Source organism: Microplitis demolitor, chromosome 4 (genome assembly GCF_026212275.2).
Source record: "Microplitis demolitor isolate Queensland-Clemson2020A chromosome 4, iyMicDemo2.1a, whole genome shotgun sequence".
Classification (NCBI taxonomy): domain Eukaryota; kingdom Metazoa; phylum Arthropoda; class Insecta; order Hymenoptera; family Braconidae; genus Microplitis; species Microplitis demolitor.
The window spans coordinates 17191128-17206551 of record NC_068548.1 but is presented as its reverse complement, the minus strand read 5'-3'; the positions used below and the strand labels follow the sequence as shown (position 1 = coordinate 17206551).

The 15424-nt window shown below is 30.3% G+C and overlaps 1 protein-coding gene across 1 annotated transcript; it reads left to right on the top strand.

The window, feature by feature from the left end:
* Window positions 1-6294: 6294 nt before the first annotated feature.
* LOC103574214 (alpha-tocopherol transfer protein) lies at window positions 6295-15421 on the top strand. The gene is made up of 7 exons (XM_008553618.3): window positions 6295-6524; window positions 6640-6894; window positions 8439-8530; window positions 11014-11259; window positions 11332-11526; window positions 12559-12730; window positions 12814-15421. Exons 1-7 carry the CDS (start codon window positions 6494-6496, stop codon window positions 12846-12848), a joined length of 1026 nt encoding a protein of 341 aa, XP_008551840.2. The 5' UTR covers window positions 6295-6493; the 3' UTR covers window positions 12849-15421.
* Window positions 15422-15424: the final 3 nt, after the last annotated feature.

The window sequence follows — 15424 nt, the reverse complement described above, 5'->3', positions numbered from 1 at the left end:
CACGGTTACGCGGTCAATTCCCACACACACACAATTTACGCGGACTAGTAACGCGGGTCTACCCCTCTCCCGGATGCTTCAGGGGTGTCTGGTCGACTTCCCCGTCGGCCCTGCACGAGTTCCCCTTCCCTGAGGGTAAACGGATGGTCTCCGTCAAACCCCCACCTACACGGCTAGTTCTACCTACCACCCCTTGGCAGAAGGCCTCAGAGTGGGGACCCTTAAATCTCCCCGAGAATCAAAATTTCGCTTACCTTGGTCCGGTCGGACTCGGGGTAGTCGAAGTTCCAGATGTTGTCCAGGGAATGGTCTTCCTCCAGAAAACGTCTCGGGAGACTAAGTTGCCCAATACGGGCTTTAACGAGCGCTTTTATTACTTGAGCCATCCGTCACACATACGGAAAAGGTTAAATTTCATCGCCCTCTAGCGTTGCTTTCTAAAGCGTAGCGATCGAGAAAATATTCTAAGTCCAACCGTCAAAAATCAAAGGAAGCAGAAAAACGATGAAATATTATTCAAGAGATTGAATTTCTTCTAAGTTTTGTGTTTTAATATCAGTGAGAATTAAAAAAAATAATTTAACGAAATATAAAAATGGTTTGAAAGGAAAAAGAATGTGTTTAAGACTTTGAGTAAACATCTATTACGGAGAAGTTAGCCTTACGGCTTACGCACCCGCGAGCGAACGGAGAGAGAATGAAAGAATACGCGATTAAAATACTAAATTAAATTAAACTCTCTCACATTATTTTTCATATTTTGTCTTATTTTATATTCCTTTCAATCTCTTGAATCTTTTAAAAGATTCATATGGAATTATTTTTCACATTTTTTTCCTTCTCCTTTAAATTTACTGGCTCGGGACTTAGAATATTTTCACTCGGCGCGTATTCATATTACCATTCTATACACTCGTACCAATGTAATATCACACAAAATCTTAGTACTAATATGACACAGCCATAGTAAATAAATCCACTATAGTTATAGCAATAGTTTAAGTATATTAATAGAAATAATAGTAAATAATAGTTATAATACCAATATTTAAGTAGATTACAACAAACAAGTAGTAGTTAGTATTAGATAAAATAGGTTTTAAGTACAAAATAGTAGTTATAATAAGTACCATAGTTTTAGGTTTCATTAAACGTTACAGGTAGCATTAAGTAGTCATAGTTATTAGAATAAGTACCCTAGTTTTAGGTTTAGTCGTAAGTAATAATAATAATAGTAATATATCACAAATAGTAAATAAGTAGTAATTAAATAGTAGTCCTAGTTATTATAAAAAAAGTAGGTTTAGTAGTTAACAAGTAGTCATAGTATAAGAATAGTATTAATTTAGATAAATAGTAGCTAGTATAGTAGTAGATATAAGAAATCAATAGTGGTAAGGATAAAAAAACGAAACGGGTCCGCCCCAACTGGTCTGCCATCACACCCCTCCCACCTCAGCAAAGAAAAGAGGTTAGCTTGCTGACTTCTTTTCTTTCGGTTTTTATTCCTCCCTCGGTGTTGACGTCTTCCGCTCCTCTAGCTTGTCCAGGAGGTCCCAGGCGGTTTTTCCCATGGGTTCGGTCCTTGGTGCCAGGATGTTTTTGTACCTAGTGACTTTGTACAATTGAAGCTCTTCGTCATACGCCGTAAACACTATCTTCTTCGCCACCCGTTTAGGTTCCACCTTGGCTAGGGGCGTTAGCGAGGCCAATAGTCGTTCCAGGGGCGTTTGAGACCTCGACAAGAACATGTCTCCCGGCTTGTCCGTGAAAGATTCCGGGTATTCTGCCAATAGAGGCGCATCATCGTAATCTAGCCACCCAGCGCGGAGGGATGTTTCCCACTGGAAACTGTTCCGTTTGAACGGGCCCGGGTTGGAGATAACGACCTCTATCGGCTGCTTATTGCTGGTGGTCGGTTCTACTACCAGTTCACCCAACTGGGGACTGCTCGTGGCGAGTGGGCCCGGGTTGGTGGCAAGTTGTTGCCTACTTTTCACCCCAATCCTGCGCTTCTTTTTTGGGAAGCTCGTTGTGGCATGTGCTGGGAAGGTATCCTCCGTTTTTTTGTGCTCCTGCCAACTGGGGACTGCTCGTAACGAGTGGGCCCGGGTTGGAGATAAGTCGTACCTTTCTTTGAGTCCTGGATTCGACTACTCTGGGTCGTGTTGCCAACCTTATCATCGCGGTGCTGGCTGGTCGTATTGTGGGTCGTTTAATCGGTCGCTGGAACCCTGGTTTCGCCGGATCGTAGGGCTCGGGTTTCCTTACCAGATGGTATTTGACCTTTTCGACACTTGTCAGCCGAATGTTGGGCCTTTCCCTGGTGTTTTTAAATTTTATCGAAGAGCTTCACTCTGCGATTAGAGGGAGCGGGTAACAGTCCGGTTAGTTTCGCTGGAAAGGATCGTAGTTTTCGCGATTCTCGACGCGAGACCCTATTAGGAAACCGCGGCTCGTCTTCACCCAGTCTAATTAATTAACCTGTTTTAAACTTTGTGTTTTTCTTTTATATATATATATATATATATATATATATATATATATATATATATATATATATATATGTTTGTTTATGAACCGTTCGATGTCACATTATTTTTAATAAAGAATATTTTCAAGTCGGAAATAAATATTGAAATTATTTGTGTTACGCGATCCCCACCCTATCCTTGGACTCCGGCGAGCTAATAAGCACGGGGTGCTCCAAAAAAGAAACATAGCGAGGATTCCAATCCTTCCGTAACGTCACAGTATCAAAAATTAAATAAAAAATTTTTAATTTCGAACATCGGATTAGTGTTTTAATTTTAAATTCTCTGTTTACACTGAAAATTATTCCAAAAATTTCATTCTTAGATGTCTCAAATATGAATGATCTTTTTATTTCAAATTCTACTATATCGGACGATCAAGAGTAAGTTTAAAAATATTCAAACTTGAAGGTCAAGTAAAACAGTATTCTTTCCTGTTATAAGTGCTGTCAAATTTTTTGTCTTGATTACTTATCTGATTGCGTACCGTATCTAAAGTAAAAAGTAATTTCCAATTTTTGAGCCCACGTATTTGAATTAACAAGTAATTTTTGAAATTTTAAACCTACGTATCAATTTAAAAACTAATTTTTTAATTTTTAATTTCACTTGTCTGATTAAAAATTAGTTTTTCGATTTTTAATCCCACGTAAGTACATTTAAATTAATTTTTTAATTTTGAATCTCTCGTGCCGGATTAAATATCAATTTTTAAATTTCGAATCCCACGTCTCTGGATTAAAATTAATTTTTTAATATTTAATCTCACGTTTCTAGATTAAAATTAATTTTTTAATTTTTCAATCCAAGTTGTTGAATTAAAAATTAATTTCGTAATTTTAATCGAATAACGGATCAAAAATTTAATTTTGAACTGCAAATATTATCATTAAAGAATTCGCAACCCTGCTCCAAAATAGTATGCAAAATATCTCAATTCTGTGAACTAACAAGGGTATAATAATTGAAAAATAGATGCCGAAGTGAGGCGAAAAAAATTTTTCGATCGTAAAGCACACTCTAATGCTTCGCATCATGAGTCGTGCAAAAGTAATGATTAAAAATAAAATGAGCGATTGAGGTGTGCAATTTTGGATTTTCTAACATTTTTTAATTCTTGACTCGAGTCACAAATCATCTCGATTCAAAATAAATTATTCTTTAAAAAAGAATATTTTACTTGTCGGACAATTGATTATATATTAGGACAAAATATTTATTTTTCTCACTTTAAGAAAATATTTCTTACTTCAAGAAACATATATTATATTGGTTGAATAAAAAAAAATCTTATGGCAAGATGACTAAATTTAAGAAAATTTTGTTCTTGAACTAAGAAAATTTTCGTTTTCATTAAAAATTGTAAAAAATATTCTTGCGGCAAGAAAAAATTTCTTGCGCCAAGATATCCTTTTTTTCTGTGTATACAAATATGTATTAGAAGTTCAGAAACCTTTGTCCACAGGAGACATCCCCGGGTCAAAAATAAAACTTGATTTAGACTTGGTTTACCAAGTTTAAATTTGGAGCTGTTTTCCACAAAAAAAAAACACGACTTTTTTTTACGGAGATATGAAACACATTGAGTTTTCACCTTGGTTTAGACTTACTGACTTACTTAGTTACTATTTAAGACGATAAAGTCGAAACCAAGTCGAAATTAACTTGTTCGACTTAAATTATGTGGCGAAAAAGTCAAAACTAAGGTGAAATAATTTTTATATATTGAGGCAAAAGTAAGGCGAATAAATATTTCTTTTTCGACTTGGTTTAGCAAGCCTGGGTTGCCATTGGATGGCTAAGACAGGGAAACCCAGTCTTGGCCCAAGCTCGGGTAATCATTGCTCCGACTAGAAAAAAAGTTGTAAGACCTATTGGTATCCAATTTGTATTCAACGTCGCCTTCGGCTCGGGCACCAATCTTGACACTTGCATCTTAAATACGATCGCACTCGATAGATAAACTACTATTTGCTATTGTTTAGTTTTTTTTCTTTATTTTTAAGGTTTAATCATTTTTTTTTTTTTTTTATATATATAAAAATACATAATAAAATGTAAATATTTTATATTTAAAAATTATTTTTAATTTTTAAAAGTAAAAATTTTCTTTTATACATTTCATGTTTAGTATTCCCAACGTGTTCCCAATTATTCTTCAATTGGGTAAGAGCAACAGATAGTTATTAATTTTGACGTTGGGTCATTCCAACAAGTTCCTAAAAATATCCCAATCGGGTAAGCCGAGCAGCAAATTATTAATTTTGACGTTAGGTCTCCCCAACAAGTTCCTAAAATTATCCCAATCGAGCAAACCCATTATCGAGTCATTATATAATTTTAGTATTGGGTTTACCCAACATGTTCTCAATCCTATCCCAATTGGGTGAACCCAATCGCAATTTTTCATTTTAATTTTGAGCTTACTTGATATGTTCCCAATCATATCCCAATAGGAATAATCCTATCGGGCTTGCCCTATCAATATTCAATGGGGTCCCAATGTATGCTTGAAGATCATTTCTAGTCGGGTGTAACGGCCAAGGCTAGGTTACCCAGTTCTGACTCAAAATCAGGTAATTATTGTAACGGCCAGGACTGAGTCCCCAATCTTGAGCCAAGCATGGGCCAATATAGGTGTGCCAAAGCTAGGCTCCACAGATCTGGGCCAAGTAGGGCCCCGTCGTTCAACTTTGGTAGCTCCTGCATGGGTAGAGACTTAAACCATAAACATTTGTTTCCCAAATTTTACACTATAAAATTAACATCCGATTGTGGAAAATATTCTTTGGATTTCTCTGGAAATTTATAAATCTGTCGTATCATTAATTTTTGAAAAAAAAAAAAAAAAAAAGAATTTTTTTTCTTGTATTTGAAATACAATTTAACTTCTGATACATCAAATATAAAACTAATTTTTTTTTCTGGCATCCGGGCGGAAAGCCTCAACTTTCGTCCGGCTGTGCAAAACGAAGTTGCCGCTTTCCACCTCCGTCGTCGAGAAAAATAGTATACACTCCTCGGGAAGTAAAATAAGAAAGCCTCAGATCACATGTTTGTGATTACATGTGTTCTGAGACATTTCTTACTTTACTTCCCTAGGTGTGTAATATACTATTTATAAAACCGCTTAATACTAGGAAAAATTTTACCACCGCTACGGGTGTTATTTGAACACCGATAATTTTAACACCGGGATAATGTGGACTTACATCGGTTTTTTTTTTTATAGAGTAGGATTATTATCTCAATTTGAGGTAAAAAATTCAAATATAATTAACAGTTATAAAGAATTAAACATATTCTCATCTACAATTTATTTGTAGATTTTTTTTTTCTTTATTTAATTTTACAATTAAGTAATCTGTTATTATTTTTAAAAATTTCCAAGTTTAAACTATTTAAATTGATTGAATAGAATAGAGGATAACACATGATATATTGTAGAATTGATTAAAGTTTAGTACATTAAAATTCTATTTGCTACAAATAATGTGTATACAATGAAAGAATGTTGCATTTTCACTTTCAACAGAATTAATTGACATTAAGTCGAACGTACCATCGACATTAGACCTCATTTAAAATTCTATTAAGTTGCTGTAAATAAAGTGTTTGAATGTTTTTAATTACATGTATGTGTAATAAAGTACTATATATGTAACAAATAGATGACCGAGACTTGGCATTGTGTACAATAACGGGTCAAGTTAAATGATCAAAGCCAACGACTTGGTTTGTAAAAGTGGAGTAGGAGAAGTATACTTCTTCACAACCGGTAACATTATCGCTGACTTTGCAGTTCTTCAACAGTCTTTTCCAGTTGTTCTCACACATAACTGGACATGCGCAATTTTTTATTTTAACCTGAAGATATTTAATTTTTTTTTCTTACTTTTTATTATTTAATATTTAATAATATCAATTAATCATGATCGATTACGGTTTATTTGTTTTTAATGAAAAAATATAATATTGAACGTGTTGAAAGTAAATATTAATTATAAAATAAATTTTCGTAACTACTGCGGCTGTGTAATTAATAAATTATCACAAAAATAAATTCGTAAATAAAATTTTTTAAATAATAATTGGTTTATTTTAGATAAATCTTTGTTAAATAAAAATTTTAATAAACGTAACATTAAAATGAATTTCATAACACCTAAATCTGTTGGAAAACATGAAGCAACGATGGAAAAAGTTAAAACTTTGGAACCTTTAAAAATAGGCTCTGCAGATTTTGTACTAGAACCTGATCCTCTTAGCAGTGAAATGGCTGAAAAGGCTAAAAATGAGTTGAATGAAACCGTTAATGTTGTCCAAAAAGGACTTGCAGATATGAGAGAATTATTAAAAGGTAAATAAAAAGTAAACAAAATTATTTTTTTTTAATTTAAAAAAATTTAAGCCGAGTAAAAAGAGTTTTAAGTCTCAATAGTTTAATTCACTAATAATTTTGATCCTCATATTTAAAATAAAAATTTGTTTCAATAAAAAAAAAAAAAAAATAGAAAGGCAGATGTAAGTGTGGTAATAATTTGTGACAACATTACGAAACTATCCTAACAATTTTTTAACGTAACAATCACTATTTACTTCTACTTGAAAAAGTCCAAATGTGTGCGTGAGTGTGTGTTTATTCAAACCACATAATTAGATAAAAAAAACTATTGCGTTTAAATTGCTTACTTCATAATTTTATAATATAATGTTGAAATTTAAATTACATTCATTTGAAAAATGTTATTTGCAATTAAAAAATATATTTTATTTATATAATAGTAACAAAAAGTATTCGGACTTTCGTATTTAAATCTAAAAACAGCTATTGTAAATTATGATTTCAATACAGCTATAAATTAGTATGCATTGAAATCTAGAACGTAATTTTTAGCATTAAAATGTTTTTGGGTTTAAAAAATTTACATATGATTTGTATATTAGTTTCAATATATAATGTATGAATGTAAAATAATTTGAAAAAATTTTGGTATAAACTCGCATAATAATAACGTAGAATAGTTGTTTGTTATGTTTTAAGTTTGACATTTTTTTTTCTGTCAGATATATACCAATTTATTGAGAGAAAGAGGTAAATTTTTTACAATCAAGATTTTTATGACAACAAGAGCAATAATTGATTTAATATTACGTCGTTTCAGAATTCGCAATTTGAATTTGAGCCTTTTAATTCTTTTGATGTAAATACATATGGCTTTTTCCGGTAGCAATTTATTTTTTCGTCATTTATATTGTTTCAAACAACTACAAAATTTCGAAACGTTTCAAATTTTCTCGAATGACCTCACAATTCCTTTAAAGCTTCTGTAAGATTTAGGGTTAAAAAAAAATCACTAGCATATGGAGTGAATAGGAATTCTTTTTTCTCAGCGGAGTGATTTCCGATTAATTTGCTTGAATCTGGAGTTTTTGTGTTAAAATAAACTGCCCTTAAGAGTCAATTTCACTCCAATAGGATGAAATAAACAAAATTATCTGATCTGTATTCAGTCCGACTTGAGGAAAGTAGGACTGAATCCGTGTTCCGTAAATATTTTGCAGTGTATGATCAAATTAGTTATTACTATATATATTATTATTTTCAAGTTCGAATAAAAAGATGATCATTTGTTTGTTTATTTAATTTTCTATCATTACATTTTTTGATACGTGGAGTTGTTTTTTAAATTCCTAAATTCTGAATTTTGGAGTGGCGGAGTGAATTCAGATTAAAATTTTACTCTGAATCCACATTTGATTTTTTACATTGTCTAGACCTGATTTATTGTTAAATAATATATTATTAATAAACGATATTTTTAATTTCAATTACTCTCTTAAAATGAATCAGTAAAAAAGTATTTCCAGTAAATATTCATCCATTTTTTATTATTTTTAAAGGTGAACCCGAACTTCATGTTCCAGATGATGATTATTTCTTTGCGAAATTTTTAAGACCATGTAAATGGGTTGCAAAACCTGCATTTGAACTGGTAAGAAATTTATTCTCTGTTACTTTATAGTGATTAGAAAAGTAGTGCTTAAAAAAATGTGTAATAAGAAATAATAATAGAAAAATGTCAAGTAAGGATTTCAAATACGTATTATGAGGTAAATACAGTTGAAACATTTTTTAATTTTAAAGAGTTGCTTAGAACAATATGAACAATAAAAAAGAAATTTCTGTCTGTAAAAACTTTGTGTGGCTATTTTTTATACACAGAAAACACGGATTACTTGGAGCCAGAAAAATTTTGCATTATGGAATGAAAACAAAAATTTTCTTAGGACTAGAAATAATTTTTTAGCGCAAAAATTTTTTTCTCACCTTAAGAAAATTTTCGTTTTCAATTGATAATGCAACAAGTTTCTTAAGATAATTAAAAATTTTTTTGAGGCGGGTAAAAATTTTTTGGGCCTAGAAATCCTTTTTTGCTGTTTAAACAGAAAACCTGTTTCGCAGCGCAATTGCGTAAACAAACGGCTCTAAAATAAAAACTATGAGTGGGATTAAGTCGTCTGACGTTTTGGTAACTTCTTGCTAAGAAAATGAGAAATTCTTAAATGAAAGGGAGTTATTGGTTTGTCCGATTTTCGAAAACCGAGTTCTGAACGTATCTCAACGTTTCGAGGTCCTATAGAAAGCTACCCTGACTAATTTCAAGATGAAGTCCAAATGTATGTATGTTTGTGTATGTACGTATGTGAACATTATATCTTTTGAACGGGTGAGCCGACTTAGATCTTTCAGGTGAAATTCGAAGTAGCATATCAATTCTTAGATGCTGTGAGAAATTGAGATTTGCCGGTACAGTATGTTTCGAGTTATTCCAAAATAAAATGTTTTAAAAACTGTTTTTTTTTTTTTTAAACTTTTAGTATACTTTATGCATTGATTACAAAATCGAATTAGCTCTAAAACTCTAATACCCGCATAGAATGCTATATTAACCAACAAAATTAGATTATTTGTTCAAGAAATATCGTTATCAATAAAATAGAAAAAAAAAACATTTTCGAATAAAATCAGAACCGTTGAATTGGTAAACTCTTAAAATTTGTAGCATTAGATTCAAAAAATTGCGTGGAATATCGCATTAAACATCAAACTCAATATAAATTAGCTCTAACAATATCGGCAAAAAAAAATTTGTTAAATAAAAATTAACCTAATTTCTCTGAATAACTTATAATACTTTACCGAATGTTTAAAAAATGATACCTGTAAGTTGTCTTTAGAGTTTTTTTCTATTATCACATAATTTTCTGTAATCGATTTATTAGTTTGAACAATATTATAAAAAAAAAAGATTTGATAAATCACCTTTTTAGGTAGATTTTTTTTTAAATCTAGGTTTTGTATTTGTCCTCATGGTTGACTTTTCAAGGAATTTTGTCATAACATAACCTATCATAATTGGTTGAGTATGTATATATATATATATATTAGGGCGTTTCATAAAATTATAAATTTTTTTTTCTTCTCGGAAATAGGTTCAAAAGTTTTATTTAGATATAAAAAGACGCCTGTGAAAATTAGAGCTCTTAGTATTAACATTAAGAGGTTTCATACTGCACTTTTCTATGTTCCTTAAGATGGTTTATCAGTTATTTTCGGCTGGGTTTTTTTTTAGAAACAAAATCTCTCAATACAAAACACAGACCGCACTTTGATGCATTACTGTCTAATCTAGCGAAGTGCGCTTTAATTGTTTTATAACATTCGTTTATTTAAGAGAAAAACTCGGCCAAAGTTTCCACTTACTGCACAAATACAACAAAGATAGTACTGTTCGTGGGCTTGAGTGTGATAGAGAGAAAAGTGCGAACCCCTGTTAAGAACAACATGGAAAAAAATTTTTGCGTCTTCTGATTTTTATAACTAGCTAACGATGCGTGATAGGAATAATTGACAGGCATATTTTTGTAGGTAATTGAATGCTCTACAGAAAAAGTATCTTATCATTTTTTGATAAATCTATTTCTTCAAAAGTTTTTTGAGGTTGAAGTAGAATTCATATTAATAAATTTAATAATTTTGAGGCCTTTTTACTTTTCCGGCAAAACTATCTGACTTATCACAAAATATTATAGCACCTTTTTTGTAGACAATTCAATTTCCTACAAATTATTATTCATAAAGTTTTTTCAAATTCCGCATTGTTTTCTAGTTATTTTTATCTCGATGTCAAGCTCTTAAAATCGGTCAGAAGACTATTTTTTTATGTATGTGTCTTGCGGTGATTGGAAGGATTCATTGATACTCATAATAATTATACCTTAACTTTAAATTTTGAGATGAAATCGGTCGGATAAATATAGTAGAACTAAATTAAAAAATAAACCAACTTTTTGCTTTTTACAAATATTAGTTTTAGTATAAAGCAATAAAAGATACCGTGAATAAAAATTATTTTTTTGTTTTTCAGTCTTATAATAAAAATAATTAATTAAAATAAATTTAATTTATTAACAGATGAAACGCTTTTATCGTTTCCGACTAACACATCCTCGTTATTGTGATAATTTAACACCGATTACCGATCGTGAAATATTTTTATCAGGGTTAATAACACCACTTCCCGTTCGTAGTAAAGATGGTGGTAGATTAGTATTAATCGAAGGTGGTTCTAAATGGAAACCGAAAGAAATTTCACTCGATCAAGTTTTTCGAGGAGTTATGTTGCTTCTTGATGCTGCGATTGTTGAACCTACAACTCAGGTAATAGAATATTGTATAGATAATATTAGTTTATGAATGTAGTATATAAATACTTATTATTATTTTGTCTAGGTTGGTGGAGTTCGTGTCATTTTAGACATGGGCGGATTATCTTTGACTCACGTAACATACTTTACACCAAGCTTTGCTAGTGCAGTACTTGAGTGGGTCCAAAAATGTCTTCCTGTCCGTTTAAAAGGTGTACATATAGTAAATCAACCTTTTATTTTCAACATGGTTTTTGCTATTTTCAAGCCTTTTATTATGGTAAAATATTTTTCTTCATCGTGTAGTACTCGGGGATTTTTCTTTTCTAATGTTATAGTTTCATGGTAACATCGAAACGCAAATTCAAATAAGTTCAAAACTCCAATTAGAAAGTGAATACTCAGTATTATTATAGTATAAATTGCTACGCAGAAAAAAAATATACCTTTTGATCCAAGAATATTTTTTACAATTCAAAAGAAAAGCCAAAATTTTGTAAGTTCAATAAATAAATTCCTTAATTCAAAGAATTTTTTAAAATGGAGATAGATTTTTCGCGAACCAATAAAATTATGGCTTTCCTTCTGGATTGCAAACAAAAAACAAAATTTCAGCCAAAATATGAGTTTTTAAGTCAAATTATTTTTTTTGTGTTTGAAAATAGTATATAATTTGATATAACCATGGTTAGTTTAACTATGGCTATAGTAATTTTTTAATAGTTTTATTTTAATTTCCCTGAAAAAAAAACTCGTTCCAAAAAGATTCATATCAATGACATTCTAAAGTTGAGAAAGTCCTAATTTCAAACTTTGAGTTGATCGTTTTTGGAACGTTAAAAAAAAACATCAATAGTAAAAGAAATTTTCAACTTCCTGGCCTCGTTTTCGAGCAGTTCTGATAAGTGTCAAAAACCGACCATAATTGGTTTTAAAGTCTTTATTATTTAACTCTTGAAACCAGAAAAATTGTTAAATTGAATTATTTTTACTCAGAAAATTTCGACAAACTTGCTTTGAAAAGACGATTGAAAATTTTTTTTACTCATGAATTTTTTTGAAGTTCCAAAAATGATCAACTCAAAATTGAAAATTATCTCAAAGTTAGTTCACTGTAAAGAAATTCTTTAAAAAATTCTTGGAACGAGCTTATTTTTACACGGGATGTTATGTGATCAACATAGTCCGATGTGAACATGAGACCACATTATTTTAAGTAAAGAAAGTTTCCACGTATAGAACGCCAATCTATGGGAACAGCACGTTAATATTTTTAATTTTAATATCGGATATTTTTATTTCATTAATTTAGGAAAAATTGCGTAAAAGAATCTATTTTCATGGCACAGACAGAGAATCATTGTTTAAACTGATAGATCGAAACGCTTTACCAACGCAATATGGAGGAGATTTAAAAATACCCTCAGAGCCAATTGGTGAGGCTGTTTGGGAATATTTTTATCATTTTCAAAAAGAATTTGAAGGTAATAATATGTAGTAATTTTATATTATAGAAAATTTGAATAATATTTTTATGAATAAGCAAATTGAATAAACAATTTTTCAGATGCTGCTAAACTTGGTTATTCACAGAAAAAGTAATATTGTTGTAAAATCAGTCAATTTTTAAAATTAATTCTCATACCAACAATTTTTAACGCCCCGGGTCAAAAATAAAACTTGATTTTGACTTGGTTTACCAGGTCGAAATTTGGAGCCGTTTTTCACAAGACAAACTCGACTTTTTTTTTACGGAAATATGAAATACATTGAATTTTCACCTTGGTTTAGACTTAACTTAAAGCCAGTTAAGGCTTACTTAGTCACAATTTAAGATGAAAAAGTTGAAATCAAGTCGAAATTGACTTGGTTTAGACTTATTCAACTTAAATTATAAAGCGAAAAAGTCAAAACTAAGGTAAAATAATGTTTATATATTAAGGTAAAAGTAAGGCGAATAAATAACTTTTTTTCGACTTGGTTCAGCAAGTCAAAAGTAAGGTGAAGGACTATCGTGCTCGAAGTAAAGACAAATAAGTTCAAACTAAGATCAAAAAATAAAAATAAGTTGAAATAAGTTGATACCTAGATGAAAAAAGTTCAAAAAGTTGAACAAAATTTAATTTAAGTCGAAAAAGTCGAGATGTTATCGAAAAATCGTCAGCAAATCGATAACTTCAAGAGAAAATAAGGTGAAGTGAGCCTGAATCAAGTTTTATTTTTATCGGGGCCTTTACATGCACACTAGAGATAATAAGAGATTTCAAAATTTCACTTGATCTCAAACATCCATTAAGGGTTTCATATTTAAGGAATCATCTCTTTATAGTCTTATGGTCATGTCTTTCGGAAATCATGAACAAATATACTTAATAATAATAAAATTTGTTGGCTCAAAATTTCAACATAGATTCTTAAGTTATCGTAAAATGAAGAAAGGAACTTAAAATTATTGACTTATAAAAAACTTTCAAACATAGGGTATACTCTTCAAATCAGAAAATCATTGTAAATAGACTATATACCCAGGAAAAAATGATCAGACCTGACCATGCCTGTTCATGTATGATCAGGCCTGAAATCAGACATGATCAGGCCTGATCATACCTATCCATGCCTGTTCATGTCTGATCATACCTGATATATGGGGTTAAATTTAAAATCTTGGTTATAATTAAATATAACTACCTTAGTTATATTTTCATATAGCTAACGTAGTTATAATTATATATAACTTATATAGAATTTCATATAACTATTAATCAATAATTAATAAATTTGATATAAAATTTTGTTGACTAAAAATCTATCATGTATAAGATATAAAATTTTGTTGATCAAGAATCTACCACGTATAAGATTGATATTACTTAAAGTTCATATGAAACTATCTTTTCAAGTCAATTTCTTAGATTAACGGGTAGCGGGTTAAATTTCCGAGCGCAAGGTCCACAGTTCGAATCCTGCACACCTCCAATTTTTTTTTTTATTTTCATACAAATAATTATGTATAATTGTATAATATTGTTATCCATAATTATATATAATTATCTAGGGCCATTTTTTATCTATAATTTTTTTGCCCGGATGGGCCTGAACAAACATAACATACATGATCAGACCTGAACATGCCTGGTCAGACATGGTCATTTTTCATGCCTGTTTATGTCTGATCAGGTCTGATAATTTTTTCCCGGGTATATATAAATATACTTAAAAAAATCGGGAGTAATGTCGGAGTGAATATGAATTTTTTAAATCTACATTTATTGTTTCATTCGGAGTTTCAGAGTTAAAAAAAATAATTACTCGGCGTATAAAGTAGATAATTAAGGAGTTTTTTAGCGGAGTGAGATCGGAATGCTGTGAATTTTATTTTAGTCCGTGTCCGCTCCAGTCCGAAGTTTTATTCAAAATAAACTCCTCTTAAATTTCACTCCGATGGGATTAATTAAATAGAAAATTATTTGTTCTGCATTCTCTCTGAAACCACTCCAAATTTAATTTGCGTTTATTTTGCAATTTTTTTCATGGTGTAATATAGAGTTCATAGTACTATTAACAATGTTACAGACGAGGGTTGTCAAAAAAAAAAAAACACCACAAATTATGTAATAAATTTTTATTTAATAAATTTAAAATTTTTTGAGCAAATTTTTTTTAAATTTAAGTAAACATAGCACACACAACCACTCATATATATCAGTGTATAACGGACGCTGAGAAAAAATTGTAATCTCTCATTACATTTCACATATAATTTTAGGATAGGTAATTACTACTAATATACTAAAATCTTTAAAAATCGAATTGTTATTAAAATTGCTGTCAAAATATATGATAAAAAATGCAAAATAGTACAATATTTTCTCAAGATTGATTTAACTGACTTAGTTAAAAGTTTAAAGTGACTTTACTGTTCATAAAGGCTTAAAAAACTTATAAGCTATTTAACTCAATTCGATCCCTTAAAATAGAATCATCATAAAATAAATAATTTTGTTTAATTGGATACCAGTCAAACAAAATTATGAAAACATAATTTTTAAAAGACTACACACCCATTAATAATATATTTTCTTCGTACTGATATGATGATTACCCGAGAAAAATTTTTTATATATAATCATATAAAATTATATATAACTCGATTATATATAATCATATATGAAAAATGG